This window comes from Tachypleus tridentatus, chromosome 12, assembly GCF_004210375.1.
Source record: "Tachypleus tridentatus isolate NWPU-2018 chromosome 12, ASM421037v1, whole genome shotgun sequence".
NCBI lineage: Eukaryota > Metazoa > Arthropoda > Merostomata > Xiphosura > Limulidae > Tachypleus > Tachypleus tridentatus.
This window is the reverse complement of record NC_134836.1, coordinates 57,095,108-57,107,678: the sequence shown is the minus strand read 5'-3', so window position 1 is coordinate 57,107,678 and position 12,571 is coordinate 57,095,108. Positions and strand designations below refer to the sequence as shown.

The following is a 12,571-nucleotide window of genomic DNA, read 5'->3' as shown; positions in this document are numbered from 1 at the left end:
TTAGATAAATTTAATGTTTAGTTGCTACGGGTAAGAAAGTGTTAGATAAATTTAATGTTTAGTTGCTACGGGTAAGAAAGTGTTAGATAAATAATGTTTAATTTAAAGCGTTAGATAACCTTAATGTTCAGTTGCTACGGGTAAGAAAGTGTTAGATAAATTTAATGTTTAGTTGCTACGGGTAAGAAAGTGTTAGATAAATTTAATGTTTAGTTGCTACGGGTAAGAAAGTGTTAGATAAATTTAATGTTTAGTTGCTACGGGTAAGAAAGTGTTAGATAAATTTAATGTTTAGTTGCTACGGGTAAGAAAGTGTTAGATAAATTTAATGTTTAGTTGCTACGGGTAAGAAAGTGTTAGATAAATTTAATGTTTAGTTGCTACGGGTAAGAAAGTGTTAGATAAATTTAATGTTTAGTTGCTACGGGTAAGAAAGTGTTAGATAAATTTAATGTTTAGTTGCTACGGGTAAGAAAGTGTTAGATAAATTTAATGTTTAGTTGCTACGGGTAAGAAAGTGTTAGATAACCTAATGTTTAGTTGCTACGGGTAAGAAAGTGTTAGATAAATTAATGTTTAGTTGCTACGGGTAAGAAAGTGTTAGATAAATTTAACGTTTAGTTGCTACGGGTAAGAAAGTGTTAGATAAATTTAATGTTTAGTTGCTACGGGTAAGAAAGTGTTAGATAAATTTAATGTTTAGTTGCTACGGGTAAGAAAGTGTTAGATAAATTTAATGTTTAGTTGCTACGGGTAAGAAAGTGTTAGATAAATTTAATGTTTAGTTGCTACGGGTAAGAAAGTGTTAGATAAATTTAATGTTTAGTTGCTACGGGTAAGAAAGCGTTAAATAACTTTAATGTTTAGTTGCTACGGGTAAGAAAGTGTTAGATAAATTTAATGTTTAGTTGCTTCGGGTAAGAAAGTGTTAGATAAATTTAATGTTTAGTTGCTACGGGTAAGAAAGTGTTAGATAAATTTAATGTTTAGTTGCTACGGGTAAGAAAGTGTTAGATAAATTTAATGTTCAGTTGCTACGGGTAAGAAAGTGTTAGATAAATTTAATGTTCAGTTGCTACGGGTAAGAAAGTGTTAGATAAATTTAATGTTTAGTTGCTACGGGTAAGAAAGTGTTAGATAAATTTAATGTTTAGTTGCTACGGGTAAGAAAGTGTTAGATAAATTTAATGTTTAGTTGCTACGGGTAAGAAAGTGTTAGATAAATTTAATGTTTAGTTGCTACGGGTAAGAAAGTGTTAGATAAATTTAATGTTTAGTTGCTACGGGTAAGAAAGTGTTAGATAAATTTAATGTTTAGTTGCTAGAAAAACAATGAAGTTATTTTTAAGATTTTATGTTCTCGCTATTTTCTTTTATAAAATCGAAACAGATTTATGTGAACAAATGTATTTTCTACGCCTTCTTTAAATATATTTCTTTAATTTGCGTTTGACAGAATCTTACGTAAACCATTATGGAAAGCGTGTCATAACGCCACCGTTGTAGTTCAACACACATTCCATATGAGCTAAGCATTCTTGAAGCCTCTGGTTTCTCCCCATCTTAACCTGATAGTACCACACACATCTGATTAGTCACTCCACTTGCTACTCTTTCCTTATGGTATAGTTTCAAGAATACTGAAGCCATTGTCCACGCAATCGAATAACGGATCGTTGAATCGTTTCTGACCCAAGCTCTGCGATTCCTCAGCTCTGTCTCCTAAAATGAATACCCGTTTCAGACTATTTCTGGACAACTGTTCATTCTAGTGAGAAAATAATGGCAGATATCATATTTTCTCTTTTATTCAGCTTGTTATCACGTGCACGTGAGCAGCTTCGTAAGTATGGAAACTAGCATGATAAGGTTGTTCCAGAATAACACAGTGAGGGTTCACTATCGTACTACTTAAGAACTCTAGTTCCCTTCCGAATATAGGTCGTTTGATAAGTGCGTGTGTGTGTAATATTAATACTCAGTCAAGTAAAATCGAATCGAAAGGAAGAACTGTGTTATAAACAGTAAATCCAAACCTCAAACTAATGTTACTCTGTTACAAACAAAAACAAGCCCACACAAAAATAAAAAACTTCACAAATCAAAAGGATCTCCAGGCTATGATGTAGGATATAAAATGTACACTAGGATGTGGAGGTGACTAATAAGTAGGACCCACATTGCGGTGGGGATACACCATCTATCAGTCTTAACCCTCGTTTACCAGTCTCACGTCAAGAAATTCATGAATAATAATAAAATAATAATGAGAAATAGAGCTAGATGTAGATGGTCAAGCCCACAGAAGAAGATATTTATATACTTACTGGAAAAGTAATCAAATAGTTCGTCTTAAAGAACTGTATGTGTGTATGTGTTTTATTGTAGCAAAACCACTTCAGGCTATATGCTGAGTCCATCGAGAGTAATCGAGCCCCTGATTTTAGCGTTGTACCTTAAAGAACTCCATCAACTTATGTAAGATGAGACGTAAATATAAAATCAATATCATTGCAAAGGGAACAATAATGTTAAAAGAGTAAACGTAGATATTAACAGAACTAAAGAAACTGAAGACAATAAACGTCTCGATCAATCGTTAAAAGGTTAAAAGCAAGACGAGACAACTACGGTGGCGGTCAATACATTTAAACTAAACCTGTATGCATTTTTCTAGTTTGATAAAAATAAATCTTTTTTTTTTTTTAAATTGTTTCAAGCATGTCGCTTCAAACACTGTAATTTTAGAAAAGAACTCAAACACCATTTAACATTCCCAAGAACTTTCCACACTTATTTTTGCATCTACTGAAAATATTGTTTTCAAATATGTTTTTGAAAAGTTGAACTCAGTATTCTGAAATTCTATTTCATGGAAACATTGAAAATCGAAATAAAATATGTATTAATCAATATAAACATCACTTTTCCATGAATATTCTACACAAGTCTGATATTTCCAATGACGGTCGAGATGCTGGCCAATCCTCCGACAGTACGATAACACTTTATAGGCATATCGATAAACAACTTGTGTGTACGTACTGTTAGTTCTTCACACATGTACTTTTAAATTCTGATACCTATATTTTTGAGGCAAAATACATTTCGTATTTGTTAGTTTTTATCTATTATTATTAAAACTTTTAAGTAATTAAATATTTTGCATGGCCAGATAAGGGTTAAGGCGTTCGACTCGTAATCTGAAGGTCGCGGGTTCGAATCCACGTCGCACCAAAAATGCTCGCCCTTTCAACCGTGTGGGCGTTATAATGTGACGGTCAATCCCACTATGCGTTGATAAAAGAGTAGCCCATGAGTTGGCGGTGGGTGATGATGACTAGCTGCCTTCCCTCTAGTCTTACAGTGCTAAATTAGGGACGGCCAGCGCAGATAGCCCTCGCGTAGCTTTGTGTGAAATTCAAAAAACAAACAAACATTAAATATTTTAATATAAGGAAATTTTCCCTGATGATCTTAATTTTACAAACGGCCCAGAAACCTCGTAAACTGTAATCTTTATCCAATTGATCAACGGTGGAAAATTGTTTGTGTTACAATTTAAGCTTGGATTTCAGAAACATTTTCGAAGAGAAAAATGCAGATAGTCTGTGATGGTATATATATTTTGTTTCAAAATTCCTTCTTAGGAGTTTAGTTTGGAATTTCTAACTATTATATAGAATGTTGCTACTCTGTCATATCGATGAAAAACACAACATATGTAACCTTTTGATTGCACTCCGATATTATATTAAAAAAATACTCTTTTTGTCGGAACAATAGACTTAGAGCGATCAACGTATATTTAACGTTAGAAGATGTCGTAAGACAGTAATAAACAACAACTAACATAGCTTCGTCTCATCGCTTCCTATTGGTGTAGAAATGTGGACGAGCTGTTGACAATCGTCTTTGCCAGGGGTACAACTTCCATTTTAGTTTACCAAAACAAAAAAGGATGATGTTTAAAGCCGTTATATGGAATGGCTTAAGTTGATAGTCTTGAAATAAATTCTACACACTAAGAAAATGTAAGTGTCTTTATGGGTATTAAAAATGTCAGATCTTTGTAACTTTCGTGAACAATGCATCTAACGGTTAACAATGGCTTTAAACTTGGCTTCTGTAATGATGCTATACGTACTAAACGGAATGTCAAAATTCATATCTGTATCGATAGGTCTTGAAGCAAAGTTGACTTTGTTTCTTTCACAAAAGCGCTTCGAAACAATGACTTTACTTAAACATTAAACTGTGTGATGTACAATAAAATGTTTGAAGGAATTTTGATTTCTTGTCCACTTAATAATGTAACACCCCTCCCACACACACTATTTGTTGGGTCGATTTTGGCGAAAAATTTGCTTGTTTTTTTTAATTTCGCGCAAAGCTACTCGAGGGCTATCTGCGCTAGCCATCCCTAATGTAGCAGTGTAAGACTAGAGGGAAGGCAGCTAGTCATCGCCACCCGCCGCCAACTCTTGAGCTACTCTTTTACCAAGGAATAGTGGGATTGACTAACACATTATAATGACGCCACGGCTGGAAGGGCGAGCATGTTTGGTGCGACTGGGATTCGAACCCGCCACCCTCGGATTACGAGTCGAACGCCTTAACACGCTTGGCCCTGCCGGGCCCTAGCGAAAAGCTACCCGGTGTGTTGTTTGTTCATAACGTCCATTATAAGTATGTTTACATGTATTTACATTGGAATAAAACAGATATATTTAGTGAATATCCAATATTGACGTAACAAAATTTGCTCAAAAATTATCTTTAACCAAAATGAGTTAACATTGTACAACATCTAATTTCGTGTCCTTTTCTTTTCATTACATTTGCTGTAATGAAATGTAATCATCAGATGTAATGATGATGTAAAGACAACAACAGATCATTTGATCGATGGATATGAAATGGATTGAAAGCTATTGCATAACATATGTATACTATTTAACCTATAAAACGCAGCAAGACAACATTACTCTTGGCACTTATTACCCATAACCCAATGGGACTGCACAGAGCACAGTGGTTATTGTTTCCAACTGAATATTTAAACACTTGTGGTTCGCACTCTGGTGCTACACTCTTTGGAGGCTTAGGTTCTTTATAAAAGTGAAAGTCAAATCCCACTATTCGATTAAATTAATCCAAACATTGATGATAAGTGCTGTCGACTAGCTGAAGTTCTCTTGTCTATCCTTCAGAATTTGGGTAACTTGAGCAGATGTCTCTTACGTATCTTTCTGTGAATTTCAAAACAAAGTAAACCTGAACCGCATCTCGGGGATATCGTAACTAAGTTTTAAGCTGCTAGCTAGAAGGAAAATTACTCGGCAGTACCGCTGCTTAAACTGCACGACTGACTGTCACTTTTATAACACGCACACAGTTGAAAGTGTGGGGCGTGCTCTAAGGTGTAATGCAAGTTTCAATCTTAAAGTTTTCAATCAGATATACTAGCCACGTCCACCCTAGAAATAAACTAGAGAAAATACAAAAGTCAGTTGTATTAGTTAGAAGTTTTTGTTAATTTCGCGCTAGTCGTCCCTAATTTAGCAGTGTTAGGCTAGAGGGAAGGCAGATAGTCATCATCACCCACCGCCAACTCTTGGGCTACTATTTTACCAACAAGTAGTGGGATTAACCTTCCCATTATAAAGCCTGAAAGGGTGAGCATGTTTGGTGTAACTGGGGTTCAAACCCGCGACCCTCGGATTGCGAGTCGAGTGCCTTAACCACCTGGCCATGCCGGGGCTTTTGCATAGAAATAATAACTACTGTGATTTTTTGTTCACTTGTGTTAATTAAGCGTTTCGTACAGAAGGTTTGTCAAATTATTGTATATATATAATTCTGAACTAAATACTATAAACCAGTAAAAAACAAATTTATATTGACGGTTGTTCTTAAGACATTAAACGTCTTATAAAGTATTACTAATTATAAACAGTTCGAATTGATTAGAATAGTTTGATTCGCTTATTTACGCTTGCCTGTCTTTAATTTTATAAAGTATTTCTGCGGCAAATGTAAAACAATTTTGAGACTTCATCAGTAAAACGATCTGTGGTTTTTATTTCATTCATCCATACACACAAAAAATATATTTAACAACACAAAAATTCCTCTAGAATTTAGATCATTAAAACAAGGTTGAATGATAGTGGGTGGAACTTAAAATTAAGAACGTAGAAAAACATTTCTCATCGAATATCAAACAGACTTTGTTTTTTTAATGTTTTGATTACAAAAAAGAAACTTAAGAATAAAATAGTCGAGTGAGCTGAAGATTTATCAGCATCACCATATTTCACGTTATTACAACAAAACCAACGCCCTGGTGGACAACTAACATTTCACGTTATCACAACAACAGCAACGCAATACCAAAGTTTTCAGTTATTAAAACGACATTGTTCAAATGTACTACAGCAGAGGCGTAGATTTTTTACACCCGATGGGGGGATGATTTTACAACCATTTATGTGGACTGTTCAAGTTGCAAATTGGTAATCTCTGACTACGTGAACCTGAAAGCTGTAAATATGCAGTCATAGAGTAATCTTGTTGCCACGATACTTGCATGTATACTTAGGCCTACTGACTGAATACTTACGAACTATCGCTTGGATCGAAAAGCTTAGAAGCACGCCTATATTAAAGATGTACATTTCGGCTACTGAAAAAGCCTACATCTAGGCCTAATTTGATTGTAATTCGATTGGTAAGAACACGAGAATCACAAGAACAAACACATAATTTGAAGGACTGTGATGCAATAAAACAATTCAACAGACCAAACTGTAGGGGGGATGATTGTATGCACCATGCCCCCCACTTAAAATGAAGGGGGAGATGTATCCCACCCCAGGATCTACGCCCCTGGACTACAAACGTATCAGACTATGACGATAACAAGAACGTTCAAAAGAATCCGGATCCATCTGATTACAACACCAACGATGTTCCAATCTTTTACTGGTGGCGTAAGCTAATATTACAGCAAACATCAATGGTAAATTGAACAACCGATAAATCAGGTTATTATTCGATTTATTACGAGAATTATTACTTCTTTGGTGAACTATCAAAATATATGTTGTCTGAACTCTGATGTATGGTTCCATAATAAATGGATCTAAAGATGGTTTGTACTGTTAATGTAAAACACAGACTGGGTAAACAAGTGATTATTACAACGACTTCAATAGTCACATACTTATGTTACAAACTGTTGCAGTTTGTAATAGCCGACATATTTCTAACGTTTCACGCTCCTTTGAAACCAACAGTATACAATAATAACAGATCCTCTACTAAATACCTGGTGTCGAGATTTATGCGAAAATTTCAAACAAACTCTGGTCGTTCGCAAACTATGCGTTGAGGATAATGATGATAAAATAGTCATATAGTTTGGTAGAAAGGCCCTCGTGGAAAATAAAGCCTTTTCCAAGAGGCCTTTAAGTCAGAAAAGTATGAAATAGATGTTGAGCAAGAACAACCCATAAACCAGGTACTTATTTGGAACCACATTCTTTATTACCCACCACACCTGTCGCCGTAGGATTTCTTATTGTTATCCTTCCCCTATTCTCTTGGTTTATGTGTTTAATAAAGAAACATAACTGCTGAGTTATCATAAGAGAAAAAGCAATGTTATATCATCGATTTCGTTTTTATTTTAGTAGACGACTCACTTTTTGTTAATTTGAACAGTTTGCTTCTTCGTTGAATTTCACACAGCTCCTCGAGGGTTACGCCCCCTGGTGGCTCAGCGGTATGTCTGCGGACTTACAACGCTAAAAACCGGGTTTCGATACCCGTAGTGGGCAGAGCTTAGATAGCCCATTATGTAGCTTTGTGCTTAATTCAAAACAACAACTAAAACACCGAGAGGCTACCCGTCTCTAATTTGGAAGGAAGCAAGTCACCCCATCCCCCACCATCATCTCTTGATCTACTCTCGTTTCCAGAGAAAATGGTGAACTTTGTTTTAAAGAAACGACTGAACTGTATAAAATATCACGTGATATTTAAGTATTATGTATATATATGTATATATATATATATATGTGTGTGTGTATATATATATATATATATATATTTGGGTAGTGGCGCATTATTCTAGAAATACACCGAACGCAACGACATTAGAATTGTCCAGCCTCAAACGACAATGACTTACGCCTCATTGTTCAAACAGTTTCCAAAACAGTGTAAAGTCTACGGGTTTACAATATTAAAATGTGGAGTTCGATTCTCTGCTCTGGACTCAGCAGACAACCCATTGAATCTTTGCTCTTCAACAAATAAAACAAAAGTAATTCTGCAGAAAAAACAACAAAAACATCACGAAGTTAGTTAAAGAAACATAATATCTACTGAATGTTTTGTTCTACTGGTAGTTAAGTTACATTCTCAACTGGACTGGTCTACCAAATTGTATGCAGCTGTGAAAATAAAAACACAATGTATTAACAAAGATATACAGAGGTTAAATATACTCGTACATAACACAGTGAATGTATCTGAAATATTCACCCATGTTTATAGCAGTACAACAACTATAACGGAAATGTGTATTGAAGGTTATTTAAAAATGTCGTATCAAAGGACAATACCGATTTCTAATTTTCCATTAGTAGAATATGTAAATACTTTTAGAACCCTATTACTTCTTATACTGTTCCTGCAGAAATAGGTTTTATGATCCGACACACACACAAAAAAAAAACATTCAGTACTTTTGAATACCATCAAATGCCAGGGATCAGACTCTTTCATAATGCAGTGGGTCATATATTAAAGTCCTGTTTCTCTTTATTAGAGAATCTACATTACAGCGTTATTGTTCAAAGTAACTATTACATAATAACTTCGCACCGAGCTTTGGTACAAAGGAGACACGTTAATAACATACCCCCCACAAGAGAAAACCATATCAACAAGAAAACGTTTATATCAACGTTTTCCTACTTGGAGTTGTATATCCTCCAGCTGTGATTTATTGTGGTTTAGGATCCTTCCGTGTTTATGAAATTCGATTACCCAAATTTCTGTCTACTATATATGATATAGGCCTACACTGCTGATCCATCCTCTACTATATATGATATAGGCCTACACTGCTGATCCATCCTCTACTATATATGATATAGGCCTACGCTGCTGATCCATCCTCTACTATATATGATATAGGCCTACACTGCTGATCCATCCAATAATTCAGAGACTCAATTTTATTAGATGTTTCTTCGTCAAAAAATTCATGAAGTGCTTTATTCTAAATTTTATGGACAGCAGCAATTTTAATGAAACGAGAAACTGATAGACAAAAAACAGAGCAACAATACACATATTTATTTCCTTGTTTATCAGATGATCGAGTCTTCCTGGTCGTGGTTAAACAGATCACCTTAGATTTTGACAGTTTAATTACATCTGCCCAATTTTCTGGAGAGAGGGAGGGGTCATATTGAAGATCTTCCGAATACCTCCAATAGTTCTGATTTATACCAAAGTTTGAATGTTTTCTAATCACTAATTGACTAACTTTTTGTGCATGTAAATAAAAGGTCACTTAAAATCAACTATATTATTAACAGACTGGTATTTTGATAAACTGTCAAAACTCGAGAAAAAAATAAAAAGCGAATCTTGGCACATAAACGTAGTCAAATGATGTTTTCACTTCTACCAAGAAACTTCTAAAGAAGATAATAGCTAAAAAGCATTATAACGTGCGTGAATACTATTGGATAAGACATTTAGATTTATAATTTATGAATTCATAGGTTACTGTTACTCTCAATTCTTTATGTGCTGAAACTTCTATGACGTTTAAAAGTAACTGGTTTGTTTCACATAGCGGGCTTTCAATACATACATTATATCAGTGAATGTCAGTACTTACAAGTGACAATACTGTAGTAGGTGACTTAATTGTGACAACTTTCCATTACACAAGGTATGAAAAAGGATTTCGTTTCATCTAGAACGACTTCCATTACAATAATACCTAGTTTTTGTCTATCCTGAACATGCGGTCGCACTTTACCTAAACGTCTATGGATGCTCACTTCATATAAGCATAAGGTAAAATAAATGTATTTAAGCAGCCATTTTGTAAAGTATAAATGATGAAAATGTAAAGTTTTTTTAAGAATGTCTAACGTTACTTTGTTTATGTTTCTTGACAATATTAAGTACTGTACAGCTTAGTCCTAACCAAACTAAAGCGTATATAAGTTACAATATTAATTCATTTATTTACCGAATGTAGGCCATAATTAATAAACACTTGCCAAATATTAGACCTAAACCATATAGACCTATGAAATAATTATAATCGGAGACAACGAAATCTCTATTCTACAAATTTTACATTTTAAAAAGTACTGTTGCAACAACATCACCTAACCCTCATTACCGTTGTATCAAGTTATTACAACAACATCACCTAACCCTCATTACCGTTGTATCAAGTTATTACAACAACATCACCTAACCCTCATTACCGTTGTATCAAGTTATTACAACAACATCACCTAACTCTCCTTACCGTTGTATCAAGTTATTACAACAACATCACCTAACCCTCATTACCGTTGTATCAAGTTATTACAACAACATCACCTAACCCTCATTACCGTTGTATCAAGTTATTACAACAACATCACCTAACCCTCATTACCGTTGTATCAAGTTATTACAACAACATCACCTAACTCTCCTTACCGTTGTATCAAGTTATTACAACAACATCACCTAACCCTCATTACCGTTGTATCAAGTTATTACAACAACATCACCTAACTCTCCTTACCGTTGTATCAAGTTATTACAACAACATCACCTAACCCTCATTACCGTTGTATCAAGTTATTACAACAACATCACCTAACCCTCATTACCGTTGTATCAAGTTATTACAACAACATCACCTAACTCTCCTTACCGTTGTATCAAGTTATTACAACAACATCACCTAACCCTCATTACCGTTGTATCAAATTATTGCAACAACATCACCTAACCCTCATTACCGTTGTATCAAGTTATTGCAACAACATTTAGTGTTCTAGTAAGCTACTGACCTGTCAGGTTTATTAAACAGTTGAGTTTCATTTGTAATGGTTTATACATTTGATATTAACGTATAGGATGTGTGGTGCATATTAATACATTGTGTGGAAATTACCTTGACGTTATTAACTACTAAAACATTTATTCTCCCGTCGAATTTTCTTTCTGAATCATTCTTGGATATTAAAAAAATACGTCATCAAACACGCATCCCAGATAATTATATTATGTATCAAAATCTGTTTTAAATTTTTACTTATGAATACCGTTTAGCTCAACTCGTTTAAGAAAATTGGTTGGCGTGTTATATAAAAATGAATACAAAACAGTAAGCTAAAAAACTTTATCTAAATAAAATATTAAACACATTCATTGGAAGCATAACGTAGGAAAAAAAACATTAAATGCATTTGGTAATGAGTTTAAACTATTGATAATTTAATATACTGCCAGATATGTTGATATTTCACTGGATTAAAAGAACACTATACGGATGTAACAAGTTATCGAAGCAATACCAAACTTCGATTTAAAAGTCACTACTTTTAATCACGTATGTGTATCTGATGTTATACCAAGGATAGTGTTTCTCTACAGGGTGTTTGTAGTTGTGACCAACTGAAATGTGCCACCAAAAGTGTTAATATGATTGTGACCAAGTTTGGCGGTTTTCAAAAATCAGATTACTTTTTGGCGAATGTAGTTCAGTTAAAGATTACAATAATTTTTTCGACGTAAATTTGAGTCTATCTGATTCTGAGTTAGTCTGGTATAAATGTCGTCAGCTCTCACTATAATTGGGTTTGAACAAGCATAACTAAATATAAAATGCCATAATCTAAGTCAGATACTTTTATATAATGGTAGAATAGCTTGAAAAACACTAAAACCTCAAGAAATAATTCAGATCGGACCTTGGCACCTAGACCTACACCTTTGAGAGTGGGAAAGTATTTGGTGAATATGTTAACATGGTAACTGCTTTCTGGTTGGTGTCATAAGCGAAGACCTGTATACAAGAAGAGATAAAAACAGCACATCTTCATTTAAATATCGATTCCGGTAGCCTGTTGGATGCTTCAGGATGAAACGGCTAAAACAAGTTGTTCTGCGAACTATGAATATATTTAATAGGTAGAATAGTTGCATTATTCATGCACGATAGGCCTATTGAAAGATGTAGTCAAGCGAGCTGAATATACATACACCCATGATCTCGAGAACATATGATCTGGAAACTGTGACGTCACACTTTCACAGAGGTCGTTAGCAGAAGCTGTCCGTTAACCATGTTGTTTCTCGCATAACACAGTTCTCTTTAATTGATGCTGGCATCATGTGGGCAAACTTCAGTATAAGTAGAATATTTCATTTGTTATTTTGCAACTGTTCTTTATCCTATAATAGGTGTTTATTGAAATATAGGATATTGTTGAAACAATTCGTAAACGTTGAGTTCTAGGTTCTAAACCGA

At 34.4% G+C, this 12,571-nt stretch overlaps 1 protein-coding gene across 1 annotated transcript in view; it reads right to left on the bottom strand.

The window, feature by feature from the left end:
* Positions 1–1,618: 1,618 nt before the first annotated feature.
* LOC143235627 (lysosomal protective protein-like) overlaps positions 1,619–12,571 on the bottom strand; it is a 99,087-nt gene continuing 88,134 nt past the window's right edge. The window contains exon 4 of the mRNA XM_076473860.1: positions 1,619–1,768. Coding sequence (XP_076329975.1) covers positions 1,619–1,768 — 150 coding nt within the window. The remainder of the gene's footprint in view (positions 1,769–12,571) is intronic.